The 27046-nt window shown below is 36.6% G+C and overlaps 1 protein-coding gene across 4 annotated transcripts in view; it reads left to right on the top strand.

Moving 5' to 3' along the window:
• The window catches only part of Cdk14 (cyclin dependent kinase 14), a 767749-nt gene that overhangs the window by 489524 nt on the left and 251179 nt on the right, over positions 1-27046 (top strand). For all 4 annotated transcript variants that reach the window (XM_071612068.1, XM_071612070.1, XM_071612062.1 and 1 more), the window contains exon 9: positions 26387-26507. In XM_071612068.1, the coding sequence (XP_071468169.1) occupies positions 26387-26507 (121 nt within the window). The remainder of the gene's footprint in view (positions 1-26386; positions 26508-27046) is intronic.

Raw genomic sequence — 27046 nt, 5'->3', positions numbered from 1 at the left:
GAATAAACATGGCAGTTTTACCAGCCAACTCTAAAAGGTTTTCTATAAATTGAAAGCATAAACATGGAAAGCAATAAGACATTCAAACAGATAGCAACTTGCCCTTTCCTTCCCAAAGTTGTGAAATTTCTAGAAATCAGGAAGACATGAAAAAATTTTTTAAAAATCTCAAAACTTCGTTTTTTAAATTTTTTTTTTTATAAGTGGCAGATGTGATTGATGTCAAACAGGTTGCTCATTGGACTCTACTCCGCTGTTTTCCTTCCTCTTCCAAGCAACCCTGTCCCACCCCCAGCACACTGACTGTCACTGTTAGTGCTGGTGATTTTTACCACTGAAGTGTTGGGAGAAGGAAGGGACAAGAAAGGCCAGAAATGAGTATGGAAAAATTGAAAGTGAAACTTTGATTTTTAAGAGGAGTCAGATACATTCTTCCTCTGGTTATATGGCTGTAGTCCTTGTAACCACCTCTTCTACCTCTCTCTGAGACAGTCAGAACCAGATTTAGATTTCTTGGTCTTTTACTACTTCTGTAAATATAAAATGACTTTTGTAAAACTGTGGTCCATGGTACATTCATTGGTGAAAAATAATTTTAAAAGTTAAAATTTTTCCTTGGCCATGTCTATTTAGAGTGAGCTGCACTTGCCTGTCTTCACCTCCTTTCACACAGTAGAATCACAATGTGTATTGGCTCTAATGTCTAAAGGCTCTTGGTCTTGCCACACTTAAAATGAAATCTGCCATTGCATTTCTCAGATTTATCGCTTAAGGACAAGTTTTTGACACTGTGGAACATAAATTGTGGGAATGTTGTGTTAGCTATCTATTGCTGTGTATAATAAATTATCATAAATCAAGCTGCTTAAAATAGCACTCATTTATTATCTCATTTATTATTTCTGTACATTAAGAATCTGGGAGTGTCTTATCTGGGTGCCTGTATTTCAATGTCTCTCACAAGGCTGCAGTCAATCAGCCAGGTCTTCTAAAGGCTATACTGGGAAAGGATCTGCTTACAAGTTCACATGAATATTGACAGACTCCCATTCTTTTGACATATGGACTTCTCTGGTAAGGCTGCTTGCTCCATGAAAGCATGTAAGCCAAGAAGTCAATAGAAAACGTCTAGAGCAAGACAGAAATTGCAGTTTATGTAAATCTCATCATAAAACACCTTTGCCACATTCTGTTTTATTTTTGTATTTCTGTTTTTAAGGAAGTGACAGGTCTGCTTTAGTTTGGATATTGAGCATTTTTCAAAGGCACATGTGTTAAAGGCTTGGTCCCCAGAATTGGGGCTTCTGGGAGGTCCTCATGTCGTGGGGAGGGGGGGGGGGGGTTTGTATCCTCAAAGAGGATTGTAAGACGTTGCTGTTTATTCTCTGGCTGGAGTTGTGACCATATTACTCCCATATATGCTTCTTCCATGATGTGTCAACATCCACCACCCTCACCATAGGCCAAACCATTGGTCTGATTTTAGAATTAGAAGCTCCAAAACTGTGAGCTAAGTAAACCTTTTCTCTTTGTAAGTTAGCTGCTGCAGCTATTTCATTGTGGTAATGCAAAGCTGACTAGTAATACAAGGTCCTACCCACACTCAATAGCATGAATATAAGGTGGCACAGTGGTCCTAGGAACCACCTTGAGTCTGTCAAACACTGTAATCAAAAAAGTACTATGCAGGACTAGGGATGTAGCTCAGTGGTATAGTGCTTTCCTAGCATATGCATGGCCCTGGTTCAATACCCGGGAACACACACACACACACACACACACACACACACACAGTATTATCCAGTTATCTCATCATGGTTAAATACAGTTAACTGAGCATGTGGTGTATGTCAAAACTTACACCACAGTGTAAATATTTACAAGGAATATTGGTGGTAGTGATAATGATGTCAAATGATATAAGCAAGTATTACTGGTTGGTGTCTTTATCAGGCACAGGAGTAAGCCCTTTGCCTATAGTATCTCATTTAATAGTCACATAAATCAAAATCCTTGCATGTATAATTTTTTCAAAATGAACACAACTACTATGCCTAATTATAATTCTCTAAGAAAAATGCTAAAAAAAAACTCATCTAAATTTCCTTTTTTTCAGATAGCAAAACAGAATATTGAGAAGTTATATAAGCAGAAGACTGTAGGTTGTTCTCAAGCAGCTCACTGAGAAAACAGATAATTTACACCTCTAGTTATAATGTTTGATGACAAATAAGTTCTCTATTCAGAATAGAAGACCAGCAAAAAGCACCACACTTTTTGCTTGAGCAATTTATAGGGGACCTAAAGAAGTCTTTTCAAAGAATGAATAGAATGGAGATAAGGATAGGGCAAGGCCCAGTATAAATAAAGATAGTTAAGGATATATAATGCCAACATGTTATAATCATCTACTAGTAATATGCCAAAGAACAGAGCTTTTACTATTTAGCTATGAGCAGAGATATTGGTAGACATGTAGACAGCAAAGTCAAAGAGTAGATTAAATGCCATTTAGGTGATGGCAACAACAACAGATTGGTTATGTTGCTTATATTTTTTATTATTAATTTAATCCCAGCCTCTTTCCAAAATAGCTCTGAAGCAGCTGCTGATCCGACACTTCAATCGATTTATTCTTTCTTAGCTTGTAGGCCCTGCTAGGCAGACTTTTTTTTCATATACCATCTGCCCCTCCTCTAGGGGTAGTGTCTAAGTTCTGTCTTTATCTGCATGCATCTGAAAGGCAGGCAGTAGCTGTGGGTCTGTGGCTTAGAGTGCTGAGACACAAGAGGTTTCAGCACACATTTCTCTGGTCTCCTGTCAGCTAGAACCTGCTGCCAGTTAGGATTTGGGCCAGAACCAATTCCTGTCCAGCTAGGCCCCCAGGAACTGTGGCAGAACCCTGATCCAGATGCTTGCAATATCCAGTGTACTTGTACAAAGTCTGTTGAAAGATCTAGGGAGGTCAAGGCTGAGAGAATAAGTGCTGGTACAATTTACGAATCCACTGGGAAGAAGGAGATTGATCAAGGTTGGGCTAACAACAGAAAATGAGGCTGAAAGATTGATAACACTGTTATTATTTGGATAGGAGCTGTCTCCTAAAAGCTTCTGCATTAATTCGGAAGAGTTCAGAGGTGAAATGATTGGACTGTGAGAGCTGTAACCTAATCATTCCATTCTAGTTTGAATGAACTGGGTGGTAACTGGAGGCAGGTAGGTCATGCCTGTAGAAGGAGGGTCTCTTGGGGCTACCTTGAAAGGGTTCATCTTTCTTGTGGCTTTTTCTGGCTTTCTTTCTCTGCTTTGCTGGCTACCCTGAATGGAGCAGTGCTCCTCTACCACATCCTTCAGTTATGTTGGTCTGCCTTACCTTGGGCCCAGAGCAATGGATTTGGCTGACCATGGACTAACTTTCTGGAACTATGAACCCAAATAAACTTTTCCTCCTCTAAGTTAGTGTTGTCAGGTATTTTGGTTACAGTGACAAAAAGCTGACATTCACAGAAGTTGGTATCAAGAAGAGGGATCATTGATGTGGCTAACCTAGCCATATGGTTCAGAAGCCTTTGGCACTGGTTTGCACGAGGAGTTTGCACAAGTTAGGAGATACTGAATGGAGAAGTCTTAGAGTGTTGTGAGAAGAGCTTAATGAGTGATTCTGGTGGGAGCTTAAAAGACCAGAATGCTGATAGGAACGCAAAGAACAAAAATTGTGCTCATGAAGTTTCAGAAGGAAATAAATATTCAGCTGGAAATTATACTAGAGGCCATTTGTATTACATTTTGGCAAAGTTGTCTACATTTTGCCCACATCCTGAAACTTTCAGTGAAGGTGAATTGAAATATGATGAACTAATTAATCTGGCAGAGGAAATTTCAAGGCAGCTCAGCATTCAGGAGATGGCATGGATATTGCTATCAACTTTTAGCCAGGGGTACTGTGAGAATCAGAAGTAGAAAGTGGAGCTGAACGATTTAATAATCTTTTAGGATGGCTATAAAAGTGCATGTAAATCTGGGGTTAAGGAAGGTATAATTATTAAAGAGATTATAGCCACTAAAGAGATGCTAAGTACCTTATACAGAGATAATATCAAAGATGGGTTGAGAGCATCTCAGAAATTTATAAAACCACACCCACTTCAGGCTCAAGAGTCTAGAAGGGAAAATTCCTTGGAGAAGAGATACTATGGTCATCCTGCTTGCACAGAGGGGCCTCAGAAGTTGTTTCACCATGCTTAATATTCCCAGGCACTCAGAGGCTGCTATAGCTGATTCCAGGGTGCTCAGCTACTACACAAGCTAGTGGTAGATTTGGGTATCATTTATGTGGTGATGGTTCTGCAGGAATGCAGGATGCTGAAGTCAGGAGATCATGGAGGCTTCCAACAAGATTTCAAAGAACCTGGGGAGCCAGGCAAAGTGTAGCAATGTTGGAATCCTTGCAGGCCACTCCCAATAGGGACATGCATGAAGCTGTGAAAGTAAAGCCAAAACTGAAATGAAGACCCTAGAAATTAAGAGATGCCAGTAATGTGAGCTCTCTGCTGAGAAAATTTGCTGGCTGAGGAGAGATCCAGACCAAAAGAGAACCCATATGCACTGCAAGTGGAAAGGCCAAAGGGGTGAGACTGCCCAAGCCCTTTGGAGATAACATCTTGCCACCATGTGTCCTAGATGCTATATGTGGAGTTATGCAACCTGTTTTTCCCACTGGTTGTGTCTTGTTTTGGTCCTATCCCTTTTTCCAATGCTGTCATTCCTCCCTTTTAGAATGGGAATGTTTATTCTGTGCCATTATGTATCGGATAGATGTTACTTGTATGTGTTCTTTGCAGGGACTAACAGCCATGAATTTGCCTTGTGACTCTTACTTAAGAGTTTGGACATAGACTTGCCAGCATTATTGGAATGTTGCACAATAGGACTCTTGAAGATCAACTAAATACATTTTGCATTGTGAGATGGCCATGAGCTTTTGGTGGCCAGTGGTGGAATGTTATAGTTTGGACATGAAGTATTCCCCCCAAATCCCTGTGTCAATGCAGAAATGTTCAGAGATAAACTGATTGTATTAGGAGAGCTGTGACCTAAATAGTCCGTTCTAGTTTGAATGGAGAGAGTGGGATATGGCTAGAGGAGATGGATCATTGAGGACATACATGGAAGGGTCCATTTTTGTGTCTTCCCTTTCCACTTTCCTCACTTTGTTTCTTGGATGCCAAGAACTGAGAAGCTTTCCTCCAACTTGCCCTTTGGCCATGATGTTCTGTCTTATCTTGGGCCCAAAGCAATGGAGTCAGTTTTCTATAGACTGAGACATCTGAAATCATGATCTGCAAACTTTTTCTCTTCTAAATTGTTCTGGTCAAGTATTTTGGTCACAGCAACAAAAAGCTGACTAACACAAACTCCATGACTTTTCTTGGAGACTGAATCTCACACAGTTATGGTATCTAAAGGCCGACTCGTTTAGCAGTGCAATTAGTTACAGTCACACATGGCATCAAGGTGTAGGAAGGTCCTGATGTTTTTTCTAACTTCGTCAATGATTAGCTTTTTGATCTTGGACAAGTCACTCAAATGAATAGTTTTGTTTTCTATAAGTTTAAAATATAAAGACTAGAGTTCAGTGATCTTAAACATTACATTTTAGGTGTTAATATTTTAAAACATTCCTTAAAAGCTATTCCCTTAAGTAAACTTTCTTTAATTCCCTACTAGTAGTATATACAAATTCTAGTCATTTCCACAAAAATGTTTATGCTAACTTCAAAGTAAATTTCTGCTTGGACCATGAAAAGTGAAAGAAATGATTTACTGTAACTGTGTGACTTATCTGCAATGAGGACTTTTATAATTTCTTTAGTATCATTGTCTTAGTCCTTTCTTCGTATTTCAGAATAAAACAAATGGGATAATTTATGCAGAACAGACATTTATTTCCTTATAATTCTGGAAACAGAGAATTCCAAGACTACAGTGTTAGCATCTGGTAAAGCTTTCTTAGTAATCCCATGGTGGAAAGTAGAAGGGCAAGAGTGAGTTAATGTGTGTGTGTGTGTGTGTGTGTATGTGTGTGTGTGTGAGAGAGAGAGAGAGAGAGAGAGAGAGAGAGAGAGAGAGAGAGGGAGAGAAGAGAGGAGAGAGAAATGGGTCAGATGAACTTGAATTTGTTCTTTTTTAAGAAACCCAATCCTGTAATAATGGATTACTCCATTCATGAGAACAGAGTCATTCTGACCTATTCACCTGGTAAAGTTCCCACCTCTTAATACTATTACAATGGCAATAAAATTTCAATGTGATTTCTAGGGAACAAATATTTAAACCACAGCAGTCATCTTTCCAATCACTGTAACTAAGCAATAGGATAAAGAGCATCAAAATTTTAATGCTTCCCAAAAATTTTATTATTAAAAGTAAATTCAAGGAAAATTATGGCATTTATCTTTTTAGAACTGAAAGAGGATGCATAATCCTTCCTCTTTTTCTCTGTGTATTCATTTTACTAGGCATTGAGTATACAGTAACAACACCAAAAATGATGATAATAAAAACACTTGCTCTTTGTCTTGTGAATCTAATCACAGTATCTATTTTATTGGTTTTTAAATACGTTCAGATCTTTGATTATTTGAATATATATCTTCACATAAAGGCAATTATATCACTGAAAACATGAATTCTATTTTTTTTTTTTTGGTACCAAGGATTGAATTCAGGGGCACTTGACCACTGAGCCACATCCCCAGTGCTATTTTGTGTTTTATTTAGAGACAGGGTCTCACTGAGTTGCTTAGCATCTTGCAGTTGCTGAAGCTGCCTTTGAACTCGCAATTTTCCTGCTTCAGCCTCCTAAGCCGCTGGGATTACAGGTGTCCGCCAGCGCACCCAGCTGGATTCTGTTTTTTTCACTAATACACCAGCATGATTTTTCACATATTAGCTTTTACAATTATAATCAATATTTAATTTTTTTTAAATTAGAAGTTATAGATAGTCACCAAGAAAAAAATAAACATTATCTGTTTTTCTCCTTTCCTAATTCAGCCCCTTTAACATTTTACAGCCTTTTCTGTATGCATACACAAAGACATACTTTTCTTTTAAATGTTGCTCTAGCTGAGCTCAATGGTTACACACCTATAATTTCTGATATTTGGAGGCTGAGGCAGGAGAATAACATCTGGGCACCTGGACAACTTAATAATACCCTGTGTCAAATAAAAGAGCTAGGGTGCATCTCAGTGATAGAGTGCTTGCCTATCATGTGCAAGGTCCTGTGTTTAGTCCCCAAGAATGCCAAAAAAAAAGAAAAAAAAAACTTTTTTATTTTTTAATCCAGTTGTGTTAGATTTATGTTAGTGTGACAAAATACCTGGAAAAATCAACTTCAGAGGACAAAGCGATTATTTTGATTCATGGTTTTGGAAGTCTCAGCCCATGGTTTGTGGCTATGTTATTTGGGGGTCTATGTTGAGGCAGAACATTAGGGCAGGGAGCTATGTGGTAGAGCAAAGCTGTTCACCCCATGGTGTCCTAGAATCAAGGGATGAGAATGGGAGGGGTCAGGATTCTAACATTTCTGTGAAAGACATGCCCCAATGACCTGTAGTCCTTCTACTAGGCCCCACCTCCTAAGTGTTCCTCTAGGACCACTGGATGGTGACCAAGCTTTAACACATGAATGATTCTGCGGGATATTTAAGTATGACATCAACACGTACATTGCCTTTAAAGGCCATATGATCTTATTAATTTGGTGATTTTTCTTATCACAGCATCACTAGTTTATTAGTGATTTACTATCAACTCCCAAATGGAGTTGACAGTAAAGTGGAGATTTACATGGAATATCATAAATGCAGTAGGAAATGGACAAGTGTTTTTCCATAAAATGGTCAAAACCTTGATATTGCAGTCCAGTAACATTGTATTCTAACATAAACAAGGCTTTCACTTTTTTTCTCAATATTAAAAATATATATACTAGTCCAATAAGAGAGCTCTTAAAGCAGGAAATCTGCATGATTCAGATTAAATGCTGTTTCTTTTTTCCTTTGAACTCACTGAGTTATTAAATACTCTTAGTTCATAATAGATTTGTTCAAGTTTGTTAAATGGTCATTGATTTCATATGTAATATGTTTCTAAATAGTTCTTTAAACTCTTCTGGAACTTCATTCAGCTTGGGTATCCTTAGAAAGCACAGTTTTCATCCCCCAAAAATTAACTGCTCCCTTGTCTTCAACCTCCTGGTACATGGATGAAGACTCATGTCGAGTGTGGCATCTAAATTAAAATATATTTAATAATTCACAGTATAGAGTATTATATATGATAGTTAAGGACACATTTCTGGAGTTCTACATTTTTGTGTGTTCATATTATAAACTGGAGAAACATTTCTTTCAAAAATCTTATAGATCAGACCATCCACTGACTTTCATTATTAAGTCCTTTAAGTACTTTTCAGTTTTGATGCTTTTATTAACCAAATATGACAATGAGGTGAATTTATCTTCACGTTAGATTTTAGTGTTTTTGTTGTCTAACATTTTACATAAAACAAGACTTACCAATTTAAATTTGATAAGTTTCATGAATGTATACAGTTTTAAAACTACCACCATAATTAAGTTTTAAAGAATTTTCAGCACTTCAGAAAGTACCCCAATTCTCTAAAGCAGTTGTCAATATTATTTTTCTTACTAGTATTTTTTTAAATTTTTGCATATTTAGTCCATGTAGAAGAGTAGGAGCCCAAATAATAAAATGTTGCTTTGAAAACAAAGTATCTGTCTTATGGGTATCTGGGAAAAAAGTGTTCGGCTAACTTTTTCAATAAAGGGTCAGATAATGAATATCTTTAGGTATGAAATCTCTTGCAACTACACAAATATGTTATTTCAGTGAAAAAATAGCTACAGACAATATGTTGAAAACTAAATATGGCCATATTTGGTCACTGTTCTTACTAATAGTGAGTGAGCTGATATTAAAATATTTGGTTCAGTAGGCTTTTTAAAAGAATTCATAAATAATAATTTGTAATATATTTATTTAGTATACTTTTCTTTTGAAAGTTTCAATTTCTGAAAGTTTATAGTTATATGTGGAATATATAAACTATAATTAGAATAATTTATTGCTCAAATTTTATTGTAGTAGGAAAGAGATATTGAAAAAATCACGTCATTTAAATTTATATTTGCATTGAAAATTAAAATGTAAACTATCAATTCTAAATCATTCTGCTAACCCATGAAATTTGTATAAATTATTGGCTCTGTCACACTGAATTTCTTTTCATGCAGTATTGCTAAGCACAGTTATATACATGACAGCAAAATGCATTACAATTCATATTACACATATAGAGCACATATTTTCATATCTCTGGTTGTATACAAAGTATAATCACACCATTTGTGTCTTCATACCTGTACTTAGGGTAATGATGTCCATCTCATTCCGCCGTCTTTTCTATCCCCATTCTCCCTCCCATCCCCTCCCTCCCCTTTGCCCTATCTAGAGTTCATTTATTATGCTACTATAAACATTGATGTGGCTGTATCCCTGTAGTATGTTGTTTTAAGTCCTTTGGGTATAGACTGAGGAGTGGGATAGCTGGGTCAAATGGTGATTCCATTCCCAGTTTTCCAAGGATTGTCCATACTACTTTCCAGATTGGTTGTACCAATTTGCAGTTCCACCAGCAATGTATGAGTGTGCCCTTTTCCCCCACATCCTCACCAACACCTATTGTTGTTTGTATTCTTGATAGCTGCCGTTTTGACTGGTATGGAATGAAATCTTAGAGTAGTTTTGATTTGCATTTCTCTTAGAGATATTGAACATTTTTTCATATATTTGTTGATTGATTATATATCATCTTCTGAGAAGTGTCTGTTTTTTATGAATAACATAATCAACATTTTGTGGGTATTTTTTGACCAGTTGAGAAAAACCATTAAATCCTGAAGGCTGGAGAGTTTTAATAGAAGAGCATCAGGCCCTGGGCTCATGGAGCACCTGCAGACAAACTGGGCCTGGAGTGCTTTCACACAGGCTAGGGAATTCCACCTTCTGGACTGTGGTGCTGCTCAGTCATGGCACCCCTTCTCTCCCCTGAAGTCCAATGTGCTAATATCATGTTGTTTCCACCAAGCAATTTTTTTAGTTAAAATATAGTAATTTATTAAAAACTCTGCCCAGACTTAGCACTTTATATGTTGCTGATGAATGGATTCATCATAGGAGCTGGCCAAAGTCAATAATTTTTAATAAAAGCTAATAATGATTTGTGACTTTATGATAACAATATTATGAATAATGAATGATGGTGTAAAAAAGGATTTTTAGAAAAATATATGCTTCTCCTTTTGAGTAATGTGTAAAGTTGCCAATAATTAAAATAAAAAAGATTTAGAGAAAATGATTGATAACATAAAATACACCTATTTAAAAATCTATGGATATTTTGCAGGTTTTTTTTACATTAATTCCCTTGAAATTTATTTTTGGAAATATATACTGCATTTGTTCACAACATTTGATGTGCTGTCATCTTTAAAGTCATGTAATAGATGTAATAGAATAATATATGCCCATGAGTAATTGTTTTGTACTTTGTGATTTTAACATACAATTGTGAATTCACATGCACTAAATTTACTTAACTTCCAGACATGTATTGCAAGTACAGTTTTCCCCTTTGTTACTTTAATGAAATATTTAATAAAGGAAACAGTCAGTAAATGGATGTATAGCAAAATAGAGATTGCTTTATATGGTTCTTGGGCTCAAATTTTATTCGAAGAAAGTTTCTAAATTTAATATATCTTCATATAAATTAAAAGATTTCAAATAAAGCTTTATTTGAAAAGAATGCTTTGAAGGACATATTATTTGGACTGACAAGATGGGAATATTTAAAGCATACTTAACAGATTCTGAAGAAGTAGGACATGAATTTCAAATGTTAGATTTCTGTTTGTAATTCTTAAAAGGTAAGACAGTTGTCTAGTATACCACAAGATGAGTTTATATTTATTGCTGACAGCTCTTTTAAAAACTGAGTGGTCTCCTGGGAACACTCCTGGTCCTCTAAACAGTTTGCGTGATGTTTTTTGACAAGTGCGGATACTTGGATTGTCAAGTTGTTCAGGCTGGGTTTGAACTTCTCAAAGTCTATCCAGCTGCATTATTGCATCCATTAATCCTTGGTTATTTAGAACAGTATGCCTGGATGTAGAAATGTAACATTTATGACATTTATTGAATGAATTATAAAAATTGTTTTAAAAATTCCTAGCTGCTTGGCCAGTTTTGACATATTCATCATCTTAGAGTAAGTTTTTTGCTGCAAGTTAAGTTTCCTTTCAAGGAAGGTTTCTTTTTAACTTCAAAATTGCTTGCTGATTCAAGTTGTTCATGGAAGCTTATTCCAGGTTTCATCAGCTAAACTAGCTATTATGCAGACAAGCCTGAGCTTTAGAAGGCAACTTGGTTGTACTGGTGAGAATATCTAAATAGTAGTTTATTTCGTCTTGTTACACCTAGTCATTAGTTCACTGCTGCCAGCCACCAGTTTTCCTGCCACACTAGGAAAACCTGTCACTTAAACCAAGGACTATTTTAGGACTGTGCTATAAAGAAATAAGGCTAGAGTTTTGAGCAGTGGATTTTGGGGGCTGCACAGAGCTGGGTGAGGACTCATTTGATGTTCTTTCTTTCTCTCTTTCAAAAACAATTATTTCTTCAGTAGGTAATGTGCTCACATAGTAACAGAAATTTCAAAGTGGTGTATAGTGAAAATTAAATTTCCTTCTCCCTCCTTTTTCCTTGTTCTTTTTCCCATAGGCTGTTGCCTTCACCAGTTTCATATATATCTCTCTAGGGATATTTAACATACATGTATAAATAATTTACATAAATAATCCATAAGTGCTCCCAGTTAGTTAGCAATGTATAGTTTCTTCTGTATTACTATGTATAAACTTATTGGCCTCATTGTCTGAATTTTGAATCTCTTCCATAATTTATTTAGCTGATTCTCTCATGGATTTTAAGGTTATTTTAGTCATTTGCTACAGTGTCACAATGAATTTCTGTGCACACAAGTCTTTGTATGTATGCATATGAGAATAAACAACTAGAATAAATTTGCCATTGTTTACTCTCTGAAACATCTGGAACATAACTAATGATTTTTTAAGCTCAGTATAACCAGTCGACCCAGGAAAGACCTACTTTGTGGGTTGCTTCTCTGTGCTTTCAAGAATCAGACACAACCTCTACCTTAAATAGGTTAGGGTCCTTCTCCTGTGATTGCAGGGCTTTAAGGTAGAGTGTGAATTGACAAATCTGAGACACAGCTGAACCTTGAAGTCTGCAACAGAGAGAAATGATTTGTGACCTCAGGGATCAAAGAAGAATGTGAGAATGTGTTGGAGTTAGAATGAAGAGTGGCACATGGGGAGGGTGCCTGGGAGCATGGGTGCTCCAAAATACCAGCAAAGCACATGGCACTCTAGCACATGGGCATCCTCACCACCTGGGACATGCCAGGCCCCTCCTGCCTCCAAACATGCACAATGCTGGCTGGAACTATAGGCCCCTAACCTGGACCTCGTCCACCAGATTTCTTTTTGGCTTGCTCCCTTTTTAGAGTTGCCCACAAGATACCAGAGCTCCCCAGCATGGGCCCTCGTTATTTCCACAAGTGCTCCAGATGTTGGCCTGTTTTGTCAGAAATAGGTGCCTTTTCTTCCTGTATTCTGTTGTTCCTCTTGATGTCGCCGTGAAAGTGCCTCTAATCATAACCCTCATGGCACACCTGTCTCTGTTGCCTTCCACTGCCACAGCCATTCTGGCTCCCTCTGTTATTTGCCCAGTGGCAGGGCAGGCCCTTCCCTCGGGCTACAATGATGAAGCTAATGTCAGGCTTCAATTTCCAACAAGACTGAAAGAAGGATGAACGTTTGAGGAAAGAATGGCTGGGGCAGAAGAGAGCCAGGGGTATCATGTACTTCTCTTGAAAGATCTTCAGCTGGAAACTAGACGTCCATATTGTGTGGGGAGGAGGGGGGAGTTAGAGTGGGCGGGGGGATCCTTTCTGCTTATTTCCTGCTTCTCTCTCTCTGAGGAGGACTGGTTTCTTTCTTCATAAAGTGATTGTACCCCAGTAATGCTACCTGGAATTCACAGTCCTCAATCCCAAGGCATGGGGAGAAAGAAGGTTCCCTCCCTGCCCATGAAAATCTAAGGCCCTGGGAGGTCTGATTTCAGGTCTTGGGTCCACTCCCCATTTCCCAGCCACAGGACCAAGGACTCTCCCTCAAGCCCCAACAGATAATCATAGCACTTAATAATTATACCAGAACATACCTAGGTGTCCACTATCAGTGCTCCTGCTGAGATTAAGACTTAAATATTACTGTAGTTGGGCTTTATTGGTCCTGTACTTGGAGGGTGAAGAATAGCTCTCTTCACATACCCTGTTTTCCATTCTGTGGCTTCTGGAAACCTCTGATCAGTAAGTGATGGGAGCATGGTTATGTAGTCTGTGTTCCCTCTGGCAGCAAACATCTTCAAAGAAGCCACAGAGCCTCAAAAACAGCTCTGCCAAAACATGAATCCAGTTTACACTAAACCCTTTCCTCTTTGAGACATCAAGATGCAGGTTAATTTCACAGCTTGCCCCATAACAGTAGGGAGAGATTTGCTTCACATTTATATAACAGAAATTGCCATTAAGTTGGTTTTCCTAGAACAAAGAAACAGCCTCAAAGGTAAACTCAGGTCTCTTTCTCCAGTTAAATTGAACAGCTGGAAGCTTTGAAATGAGTGTTTTTGTACTTTTGCCCATCAAGGTTTTAAAAAGCCCTTGTGTCTGAGCACACTTCTTGCTATGCTTAACTCTTTGAGAGGCAGCTAAGGTGTCAAGCAGAACCAGAGAAGCTAGCTAGGGAGATACACATAGAGGTACATATATGAACTAAAGCAGTTTTATATGCAGACTGCCAAGTAAGCTGAATCGAGAATGAGAGGTGATATAAAAGTTTAAAGGAAAGATTGATTAGTTCTTCACTTTTATTTATCTAATTTTTAGATAGAATTTAAGAGACTATGGAATTTGTCAGAAAATTAGACCGATTGCTTATATTAAAGAAACAGTAACTTATATTTTAATTGCTTTATAGTGTGATATCTGTATTTTAACTTAAAATATATGTGAACTTTTAAAGGGATAAAAGTTATTTTATATATATTTTGACTTTTTACCCCTAAAAATGGACCTTGAGCCTTTGTGTGATTCAACTTGAATCTTAGTAAGTGTTTAAAGATTTTAAAATCTAGCAACATTTTTTTGTTGTTGAAGTCCTGGGGTGTGAACAGGTGACATAAGAGGTGCTGTGGATGCAGTAGCCTGAGTCCACCTCACCATTGGCTGGGACTGCACATATATGCCACCTACTAAGAGAGCACTGTTGAAATATTCATGATGGGTGGTTGTTCTTGCTATGTATGTCTAAGAGCAGATTGGCCATGGGAATGCAGCAGCTAGGGCTACAAAGGGAGATGTCCCATGGTGGAGCTTCAGGGAAACTGCGCTCTTGTGGGGCGAGTGGGGCTGAGATATTAATGACTGGCATAGGCAGTCCATGAAAGTTCAGGGCAGAAGTCAGTCAGAACAGAGGAAGGGGCGTTACCTGGACCAGGATGGGAGGGAGAGTCAATCACACTTCCAGAGGGCTTGAGTGGAGTTTTGAAGGACAAGTAACTGAGTGAAGTACTGCAATATGAGGCTGTGTGCCAAGGACCTGATGTAAAAGGAGAGAATCATAGGTAATTTGATTATCTCTGCTAACAATTAGCTAGAACACAAAAAGATGAGAAGAAGCAAGGCTGTAGTAGTAGCCATGGCTTTTATTCCTTGGAGTTTGGATTTTTAGCATAAAACCCACAGGAATCTGTCGGTGGGTCCATTAAGTTCTTTAGCAGAGGGCAGCCTAACCAGATTATATTTTAGTTAATGGTAGTAGCCAATGCAAGTGGAGTGTTTTATTTATCTAAAACTAATCAATCTTTCCTTTAAACTTTTATATCACTTCTCATTCACTATTCAGCTTACTTGGTAGACCCTTTGCACAATTAAGCATTTTTCATGCATTATCTCATTTATTTGACATAAATACTGTGAGAGTCCAGTGTGGTTATTGTATCAGGGAATCCTAGAAGGAAATAAAGGATAGCTCAAATGGACAGCTTGGGAAAGGATCTGTTGATGAAACACTGGACAGGGTTGAGAATCTGAGACAGTCTTTATCACTCCTCTTGCTGCAGGGTGAAGAGGGAAATTTATTCTGGAACCTTCTGAGCATGAGTTGTGGCCTTCCTAGGGAGGACTTAGCTATTGTTAAGTCCTATCCAGCTGGGAAGGTACCAGGGGAGCACCTATACTGACCTCCTTTTTTTCCTTCTGATTTTTGATCAGTGTACCTCCCTTGGCCAAACCCAACTTGAGGCCAGTGACTGAGGACTCTGTAATTAGAGACACATTGAGGTCAGCCTTTGCAGGCTCTAGAACAGAGGGAGGAGTGGTCTGGAAAGCATCAGGAGGAATAAATAGAGAAAGCCACAGACTGCTGCATGCTTTTTACAGATGCAGCAGTGGAAACTTAGCTAAGTTAAGTCTTTTGCCTCGAATCATATAAGATGTACATGGTGCTGCCTGAGAGGACTCTCCTACAGATTGCAGGAAACTGTCTCTTCATCCAACAGTGGAAAAGGAAGAGCAAAGATCAGACTGTGGCTGGGACACCAGCTGGGAGTTCTTCCTATGGTTCAAGAAGATCCTGAAGAGTAAGTCTGAGGGCAGTATCAGTGCAGACAGAAATAAGGGAATGAATTACAGTGGAGAAAGAGTGAAGAGAGCTTTGGATCTCAGTCGCCTTCCTGTTTAACATCAAAGGCACAGACTGAGATTCTTTCCAACATGAAAAACTGCATGATGATTTATCTCTCCGGTGATCATGACATCTATTTATTTCATGAAATTTATGTATTATTGAAAATATTTCCCAAATGCTCAGTTTTGAATATTTGAAGTGGTAGCATTTATTCGCTACACTAGCAATGCACTACTCCAATTTAAGGCAACCAAGGTTGTCATCACATGTCCCAAACCTTGCTTAAAAACCATCAAAATAAACTAACAATGTGCATTTTTCATTTTTTGTTTGTTTTTGCCTTGTTGAAATTTTATCCAAAATTAAATATTATTTTAGGCTTGAGAACTCACCGTTATATCTGTCATGTACATTTTTCTTAACAGCAATTTCTTCTAATTTTTATCTGAAATTCTGTATTGAGTATAGTGTTGAGATCCCAAAACATAACTTTATTTTTCCTTAAAATGTATAACATGAGAAAAGAAAAGAAAAAAAAATATGATTGAAAGTAATTCCAGAAAATTAGATAGGAACCATAAAATGTAGAAGTATTCCAGTAATTTAAAATGACTCAAACATTTTTACCTTAAATTGACCATTTGCCAATTCATTAACTTTTACTGGTATAGATGGGTGTTTACTATCATAAAAACATAAAACCCCTTAGTTCAAATTTGAGGTAATTGTTTATTTTTAGCTCATGGAACATTTAAAAATTTCACTTTAGTCAGGATATTTCAAACAGATTTTTTTCATTTCTGGGTTGGACCATACCCTGGTTTGAGGTTTGTGAAAAAATGAGCCTTTGGGTTCTTCTCACATAAATAGGCCATCCCTGGACCCCCCCCCCCCCCATAATTTCTACTTCCAGCTGTTCCTCTTCAAGTCTTCAGAGCCATCTAGCTGAGGGCTCCAGGTCTGAGCTCCTGCCTCCTGCCATTTTCACTTTAAAAGAAATCAACAAACAAAGCAGATAAGAACTATTTGTATTGTAGCAACCAGACTCTATCTTGAAGTTTCCCTAGCATTTCTTCACAGTAGTTCTTTATCAAAAATTTTTTTGAGGACTTTTTGTCTGATTGCTCTGAGACCCTCTAGGCAACACGTCATAGTCTCTTTGTCATATATTTGGAATCTCCTTACATTACACCCAGCTTCTGTTTTCTCCTCGCTCCTCCTGCTCAGTCAGTTCCCCTGCCTGCCTTCCTTGAACTCCTTTCCTCTCTTTCTCTCACCAGACTAACCTGTCCACCGTTCTGGACTTTGGAATTGCTGAGTCTAGCCCACCACCATCTAAAGCCCAGACACAGGTTCCCAAATTCCCAGTCTTCCTGGGGAAATGGTTATATTGCCTATATTTAAGTCCTGGCACAGCCACGTATGATTTGTGACCCAAGGTAAATTAGCTTCTCTGGGTATTAGTTTTCTTTCTGTTAAATTGGGATATTAATATGCATACTACATTCTAGGTTGTTCTGGACATTGAATGATATAATACATTTAAAATCCTGAGAGTACTTAACAGATTATAATTGTTTAATAAATTTTTACCAGTTTGCTTCTATATTATGAACACCACCATATCCATTGACGTTCATGTCTTTTTAGTATCACTAATAAGACCAGGTAAGGACTTTGTCATGGTTTGAATATGCCCCCAAAGTACAAATGTTGGAAATTTATCTCCAAATTTATGTTAATGATATTTGGAAGAGGGGTGTCTCGGAGTACTTAGAATTAAACGAGGTCATGGGGGTTGGACCCCCATAATGGCATTCGTATCTTTATAAGAAGAGGAGGAAAAAACTGAGCTAGCTCAGTGGCTGTATCTTGCCACATGGCATCCTCTGCCAAGTGGTGATATAGTAAAAAGCCAGATACCCAGCCGATGCCAGCATCATGCTCTTGGATGTCACAGCCTCCAAAACTGTGAGCCAAATAAACTTCTGTCCTTTATTAATTACCCAGCCTCAGGTTTATTTTATGCTTTTGTTTTCCAACAGAAAACAGACTAAAACACTGCCCTGTTTATTCCATTTAAAAATTATCTATCTATATATCTATATCTATCTATTTATATAGATAGATATAGATATATAGATAGATAAATTTTTAAATGGAGAGAGAGAGAGAGAGAGAGAGAGAGAGATAGATAGATAGATAGATAGATTTAGGAAGGAAATGAGAATGATTTTCTTATAAAGTTCCTAGAGAAACACATGTCCTCATTTCTTGCTTAGAAAGTTGAAGATATTGACACAGTAGTAGAATGTAGGCATAATATTGATTACAGATTGGCTTCTTGCCTGTCTAGTGCAAATCACACCTCTGTCATAAATTCATAAATGTTCTTAGCTGATCTGACTTAATCAGAGTTGTGATTATTTCATGGCTGTTTTTTTCTTCTTTAACACATACTGATTTATACTTATAGAATGTTTTGGTTATATATTAATACACATTTATAAGTGAATGCTTTAGCATTTGTGAGTATTATGTCTTGATTTTAAAACAGATTCTTATGATGAATTTAATATTTTATACCTTTAATTTCTAAAAACTGGAAACAAATCAGCATGGATATGAAAATTCACCCCAACTGGCAATTTAGTCAGGTTGTTAAATTTATTCTCTGTGTTGTGGTGTCATCTAGCATTAGAATAATAACCATGAGTTTCATTAACTGGGAAGCAGAAACTAGAAAATGAAATGTAAAGCAGCGAACTGTGAGAATGATGAGATACTCACATGCACTCGGTTGAAGATGATTTTGTATTCTCTCCTATTGCAGATGCTGTATGATGGGATCATTGAGGTGGGGTTAGTTAAAAGGCTTTTTAGGAATTTGTACATATATGATCTCACATTTCATAAATAAGAGTTTTAGTAGTGTTTTCATGGGATCTCTGCATTTTGGTGCTTGGACAAACCCTAATGTTAACAGACTGCCTCGGGGGTTGGTAGCAAGTTTTTTCTTAAAGGGCCAGATACCAAATATTGTACCCTTATGGATCAAGTGGTCTCTGTCAAATGCTCAACTCAGCTGTTTAGTGCAAAAGCAGTCATTGCCATATATGAATAAACGGGCATAAGCATTTTTCAGCAAAAAGACAGGAGGCCAGTGGGCTTCTAGTCCACAGTTTGCTGATCCTTGACCTTAAACCCTTCATTATACACAAAACCAAGGCTTGAGTGATTCAGTGACTTAATAAAAAAGACACAACTAACAAGGTGGTGCCAGAACAAATATGACATTTAGTTCCCATATTAGAAGTCTTTAGTTATGCAGGCTAATGAGACAATAAAAGCATGTTTCTCTTATGATATTCAGCTGAAGAATTATGACTAATTGGTCTTATCTCATTTATCAGTTTTATTTAAAGTAATATTTATGTAGAAGTTTTTATCTTTCATATAAAAATAGAAAATTTTAAAACTTCAGTATATTCATGTTAATTATTTGAGTATTTTCCTCCACTTTTGGAACATCTTCATTAAAATGCTATGATAATTTCTCTTACTTAAAAGTGAAAAATATGAAAAAGACTCTGCCTTCTAGGGTAGACAAATTGGACATCATTTTTGGACCTAAAATTTTAGGGGTAATTAAATAAAATCTTAGTAAATTAAAATATTGCTTTAATATTTAAATGTGTCTGAACTTACTTTCATTTTATTAGAATTTATCTTCAAATATTACTCTTATTCAGTAGAAAGACTGGCAAATGCTAATCAAAACATTTTAAAGGGATTTTCATATCTTATAAAGATCAGCTTCTGCTAAAGTAGAAATTTGGGTGAAAACCAAAACAAAGGTGTTATGTTCAAGGAAAGGAAGACTCTAAATGTAATCTTGAAATGTTTTTCCCACCTTAAACAATACTGGGTGGTGTTAAATATGCAAAAAGCAAAGGCCAGTCTTCAAGATGCCCTGATTTCATGGAAAGGAGACACTTCCTATGGAATCATGAACATTTTAAGTGGACTTTTTTTTTTTTTAAATATATATAGAAGTCCAAAGCTTTAGGGGAAAATCAATGCTAGAGATATGGATTTGGAATCATTAGCATATGAGTAGTGACCGAAGCCATGGGACTAAATAAGGTTATCCAGGGAAAACCTGCCAAGTGAAGAGGGAAGAGGTTCCTGTCTTTTAGTTTTAGCCCACCATAATTTACTTAATATAAACCCTGTATAAGAAAGATAATCCCATTAAAATGTTATCTCATGGTCAGTCTGTAGGACCATGAAATGGGAGAGAAATCTGAAAGCTTTTCTCTGCCCTTACCCTTGGACTCGATCCAAGAATCAAGAGGTCTCCAGTATTTTCCCACCTAAATGAGGTTGGTAAAATATCACCCAAATATTTTATGTCTTTTTGGAGATGAATCATGAAGAAAGGAGTCCTTCTCCTAGGAATAGTGATTTCTGAATTAAGACCAAGGCATCCTTTTCTGAGTATTTGGTGAATGAATGAGGTGTGTGAGAGAAGTGGGGGAATGGCTGTCCTATAATAATGAAACCCATGTCCAGAAAAAACAGTGGCCTGCTGTGTGGAAAAACATTAAAGAAGTCAGAGATAATTCTGTTTGCTGTATTTTATTCAACTGCTGCAATTTATCCAGCTTTTGCCATTATTAATCAAACTTTATTAGACAATAGCAAATCAATGTTACCAGCTCCTTCCCAATTCTTTGGACAAAGCAGAAAAATGGGAATTATTATTTCTGCCCTTATCATAGATTCAGCAAATTTCTCCATAGAGTGAGTTCATCAAGTTCCCAACCAATTTTAACAGCTACAAAAACAGAATGCATTGGAATTTGAAACAATAATTACATGTGCAGCGAACATAAAATATAATAGTGGTACAGGTAAAAAATTTTGACTGTTTGGGGGATCTAAAACTATTTACTAAATGCATTTTCTCCAAGACTCTTCTGGTATATTCCCTGTGTTAATTCTGGTGGGTTCATTCTGTATGCCAGGAGGAAATTCTAGTGCCCATCTCTTGTGGGGAATTGAGTAGAACCAGATCTGAAGCCCAGGGGTAAGTATGATCTGAAGTGGAATTTTGGGAAAACTCAACTCTGGATGACAATTTAAAAATGACATTAGCCACAGTGACCACAGAGTGTTATGTTTGAGAAAGCTCAAAGTTGAGTATATTGCCCTAGGCAAAACAAGCATTTAAGGGGCAAATAAAGAAAGGTTTTAGGAAGCCAAGTAATTGCTAATAAACTATTCTGTAGCAGAGAAGTCAAGTTAAGATATGTAAAAGAAAGGGAGTACCATATTCGTAGGTAAACAGATTCAATTTTGTCAAAAATGTCCATACTAACAAAAGTGCTATACAGATTCAATACAGTTCCCACCAAAATTCCAATGATGTTCTTCATAGAAATGGAGAAAGTAGACATGAAATTCATTTGGAAAAATAAGAGGCCCAGAATAGCAAATGTAGTCCTTAGCCAGAAATATGAAACAGGATTTATTACAATAACAGACCTTAAATTATACCACAGAGCCATAGTAACAAAAATGGCATGGTTTTGACACCAAAATAGGCAAGAAGACCAATGGAACAGAATTGAAGACACAGAGACAAATCCACATAAATATAGTTACCTCATACCAGACAAAGGCACCAAAAAATACACAGTGGAGAAAAGATAGCCTCTTCAACAAATGGTACTGAGAAAACTGGAAATCCATTTTTAATAGAATAAAAGTTAACCTCTATCTCTCACTCTGCACAAAAATCAACTGTAAGTGCATCAAAGACCTAGAAATTAGACCAGAAACCCTGCATCTACTAGAATAAAAGATTGGCACAACACTTAAACACACTGGCACAAGAACCGACTTCCTGAACAGATTCCTAAAGCGCAAGAAATAAAATCAAACATCAACAAATGGGATGGCATCAAACTGAAAAGATTCTTCACAGCAAAAGAAACCATCAAAAACTGAAGAGAGAGCCTACAGAATGGAAGAAACATCTTTGACAACTGCACCTCTGATAGGGTATTAATTTCCAGGATGTACAAAGAACTCAAAAAGCTTAACACCAAAAAAAGGAAGTGACCCAATAAAACAGGGCAAAGTAACATAACAGAGACCCTTCTCAAAAGAAGAAATACAAATAATCAACAAATGTTCAACATCACTAGCAATTAGAGAAATGCAAATTAAAACTACGCTAAGATTCCAGCTCTCTCCAGGCAGAATGACAATTATCAAGAACAAATGTTGGCAAGGATGTAGGGAAAAAGTCCCACTCACACATTGTTGGTGGGTCTGCAACTGATGCAACCATTCTGAAAAGCAAAAAACTTAGAATGGAACCACCATTTGACCCACCTATCCCACCCCATGATATATATCCAAAGAATTTTAAATACTACAGTGACACAGCTACATCTATGTTTATAGCCACACAATTCACAATAGATAAGCTGTGAAGCCAGTCTAGATGCCCATCAATGAATGAATAAGGAAATCATATATATCATGGAAATGCATGAAATATTACTTGGCCATGAAGAAGAATGGCCTTATGACATTTGCCAGGAAATGGATGGATCTGAACAATATCATGCTAAGTGAATAAGCCATTCCCAAAAAACCAAAGGTTCAATCTTCTTGATGATATATGGAAGTTAAACCACAATAAAGAGAGGGAAGGGAAAGAAGAGAAATTCAGTATTATTCAGAATTAGACAAAGAGGAACAAAGGGAAGGGGGAATATGAAAAACAGTAGAATTAATTTAATGTAATTTTCCTGTGTATATATGTAAATACCATCATGGCCACCTACACAAGTGGAGTCCTAATTAGAATAAGATATTCCATGCTTGTAAAATTGTATCAAATGGATTCTAATGTCACGTATAACTAAAAAGAACCAACAAAACAAAATGAAAAAAGAAAGGGAGTGGTCCAGAGTCTAATGCAAGCAGAGAGAGCTGTTAAGATAAGGTCTGGAGAGTCTCCGTTGTTTGGTACAGAAGGATCGATGTGCTTAGTCAAGCGTTGGACGCACTGTCCTGTGAGTCATTCTTGTTCCTGCCAGATGGTAGAACCAATATCCAGAAGATGGCTATCGTAGAGAGAGATGGAAAATGATTCTTTCATTGGTAAGCAGTTAGCTATAAAGCTTCTTAACTCCTCTGGGCGTCCAGGATTCTGCTATGCTGGTATCAGAGCTGACCAACTTTGAATCCTTGGCAGTAGGGCTTGAATAACAATATTCCCCCGATGGTGTAGGGTCTTTCATTAGGTGGACATGACAACACCTCAAAGCTGGTAACACTAAGTTGTTATGTAAGCCACTTTAGGAACCCATAGGAACTCTTTCCCCTCATTTGCACAGACTCAGCCAAAACAACTATGTGCAAATAACCTAGACTCATTTGGTTAGCAGTTTACTTTGCTTTTTGACTTTTAATTCAAACTAAACATTATATAAGAAGTTTTGATAATAACCCATGAACTTCATCTTTTTTAAAAGGTAGTGTAGCTCTCTTCCTGTAGGGTAACCATAGCAACTGACAAGGAACAGAGAAAGAGAGCTTTCACACATGCTGTGCTAATTAATCCTGTCCTACGGTTCTCCTTCAGCTGGAGGATGCAGTTTAATAAATTTTGCATGAGTAAGCGTGTTTTGATGCATGAACTATATAAATACATAGTATTAGCTTTACCAAATTTTTTTTCAAAAATATTCAGTTGAATACGGTTGTATATTCATACTTCATGGTATTCTTTCTGTTTTTCTTTAATATTCTTTTTTTTTTTTTTGATTGAGCTGCTGTTTTAAGTATGTACTCCCTCCCTGAAATACTTTGGGTTTATTGACCTTATTAACTGGACAGAAACATCTTTCAGGTGAAAACCTTTTGTTCATCAATATACAGGACACTTTCCACAAGAAACTGTTTTAATTGACTAACTCTATTAAAGGGAGAGGATGAAAGAGTTTTTCTTCAAGCAATGCAGGAGACTATCTTAAAGTATATAGCATTCTTCATTCTGTTCACACTTACATAAAGCCATTTTAAGAAGCTCAGTCTTAATGATTTGAAAATTTAGATATTGAAAACTCATTTTCACTGTCATTTGTGAAGTTTAAGGCCCATCTGAATGAAGATGGGGCTTTATTTGACCTCAGCATGTGGGAAGGAAGAGAGAATTATGAAGATTCAGATCTTTTTCCATTTATATTTTCCACAAATATCTAACCACTTTAACAGATTCATATTTGATCTGGAAATTACTTGTAATTATCTTGATTAATACTATTTCTAGGTTATCTTAAGACCTAATTTTCTCTTTACAGTTGAGAATGTCACAATTTTTTCTATAAACAGACTGGTCATCTGAAGTGTCAAAGAAATCTCATGGGTTTTCATTCTTTTATCCCTGTGGCCTGGCTTTTGACAACAGGGCCTCAGGAAAACCAAGAGAATCCAGCCTGATTTTTTTTTCCATCCTATTTGACTTGACAACAGCATATGGAACGAGTCAGAACCTATTTTAGGACTTGTACTTAGCTCTTTGGTCTCTTTATGAAAGCATAGTCATTGGAGGAACCAGACCTTTTAAATGAGATGACCAAATTTTGGTGCTACTTTCCCTTTCTGATTATTCTGTTACTTAGTTTTTCCTGAATTGGGGTTAGACAAAACCTTGCAGAGGAAAGAAGAGGTTATTATGTAAATATGTTATTAGAAATAGTTATTCTATTCATGTGCAGGAAAATTGAGTACCATGCGTATAATCTATATATTTTAATATGGAATGGTTTAAGCATTGACCAATTTATAATATACCTTCACATTATTATAAAAATTTCACTGTAGAAAAAATTGAGTGGCTATAACCTTGGTTGAATTTATGAAAAATTCTTACCTGCTTGCCTATAAATTCTAATTTCACATGGAATACAGAAAATAGAATGCTATATTTAATAAGCAGAAAAACTCATGTTCTTAAATACTACATAAAAATTTTAGTAATCAGAACATTAAAATGAATATGGAAAGGAGTATGCACTGTAAAATGTTTTGTGTGCTTTGAGCATCATAGTAGTAAATATTACTTTTTATTGTATTAGTAAGTGTTGCATTGCTGTGACAAAATAACTGAGGTAATCAAATTAAAAGGAAGAAAGATTTGTTTTGGCTCACAGTTTCAATCTATGGTAGGTTGGCTTTATTGTTTTGGGGTCTTGGTGAGGGAGAATACCATGACTGGAAGTTAGTGGTGGAGAAAGCTGCTCATCTCATGACAGAAAAGAAGCAAAGAAAAAGAGAAAGAGACTGGTATACCAGTATCCCATTAAGGTCATGGACCAGTGACCAGGGCCTTCTATTAGGTGCCATATCCCAAAGGTCCCACCATCCCCCAATTGTACCACAGGCTGATGACCAAGCCTTTGGCATGTGGGACTTTGAAGAACACTCCAGATTCAAACTGTTGCATTTGTTATCAATGAACATACCAAATAGAGATCTAGCACAGTTTTTTTTTTCTTCTAAAAAATAATAACAGTAGATTTTGTGATTTTTAAAAGGATGATATATTTATTGCACAACACTTGGAAAAAAAAGAACAAATTTAAAAAAGAAAAATCCTGTATCCTAGAAGTATTCACTGAAGGCATTCACACTATTTTCTGCCAGTCTTTTTCTATGTGTAAGGATTTTCAGTTATGAAGTCAAGCTGCATATACTATTTTCACTTCACATTGTGATCATTTACCCAGTGTTAAAAGATTTTTAGAAGACATTTTAATTTATTATATACTCTCTCATCACCTATATGTACCAGGTTTATTTGGTGATTCCATTATAATTGTTGACTTTTAAATGAGTTTCCCTACTAAGCGTTTCCTAGTGAGTATTTGAGAGAAGACTGAAACTACAAAAAGTTTTGGGACAACCCTTTGAAAAAAAAGTATCATACACTTTTCCTGCAGATTCACAAATACATATAAAAAGAATTAGGGGCCCTGAGAACTCTTCCAATTGTTAAACTGTATATCTTCCTAAATTCCATTTTTTCTCAAAGGAATCCTCTCTTATAACACAAATTTATAACTCTCAGAATAGAATTCTATGAAACATACTTGGAAAAATCCAGGATATATCTAAACTTTTCTGCTAAGTCTGATAGTCTTTAAATTATTTGTTTACTGATTCATGATATTTGTGCTTTATTTGGAAATATAAATGTTTTAATGGTTATTACCATGTATCAAAACACAGAGATCACAATATATTTTCCTTATGCTATTGCATTCATGATTCTGAATTACCATAGTGTGTTTGACCTTTTAAATTTATGAATGTTCAGATTTAAAGCCCTTGTTCTATTAATGCCAATTTAACTTGTTTATGTTTCATCTGACCCACAGGTCTTGCAAGAGCAAAATCTGTCCCCAGCCACACATACTCCAATGAAGTAGTTACCTTATGGTACAGACCTCCAGATGTCCTCCTGGGCTCCACAGAGTACTCCACCTGCCTTGACATGTGGTGAGAAATGGAAGCTTTACTCTACTAATCTATGTGTTGCTTGGTCTGGGTCAAGCCTAGACAAACATCTTAACAGTTTGGATGAAGATTAATGGTGCAGGATTGTTCCCTGTGTGGAAGTACTAGTAGATTTTTTAAAACATGATTGGGAATGTTCCCTAATCAGAGTCTGCCTGCAGATGGTGTCTGGTAATGGATTCTTGATGGACAGAAGCAGAGACATTTTTCTAATTGTTATTTTTCTCCTTAAGGGTCTTAATTGTGCCTTTATTTTATGACAAGGAAGTATATATCTCCAAACAGCAATAGATTTATTTGGAAGTTGTGGGGAACATGTTTAAATTCACAACAAAACTCAGACACATAGTCTGAAATTTTAAACATAAGTATTAGGTACAAATTGACTCACAATATGCCCTGAAAATTGTTGATACCAGTTATCTAAAATGAAATAAAATGATTAGTTTAAAAAATCTGAAGTTTAATTTTGGTAGTCTCAGTTTTATACCGTGTCTCAGCAGAGCTTAAAAATATATTTC

This window comes from Marmota flaviventris, chromosome 1 (genome assembly GCF_047511675.1).
Source record: "Marmota flaviventris isolate mMarFla1 chromosome 1, mMarFla1.hap1, whole genome shotgun sequence".
Lineage (NCBI taxonomy): Eukaryota > Metazoa > Chordata > Mammalia > Rodentia > Sciuridae > Marmota > Marmota flaviventris.
The sequence above is the reverse complement of the archived record's forward strand: the minus strand, read 5'-3'. Positions and strand labels throughout refer to the sequence as shown.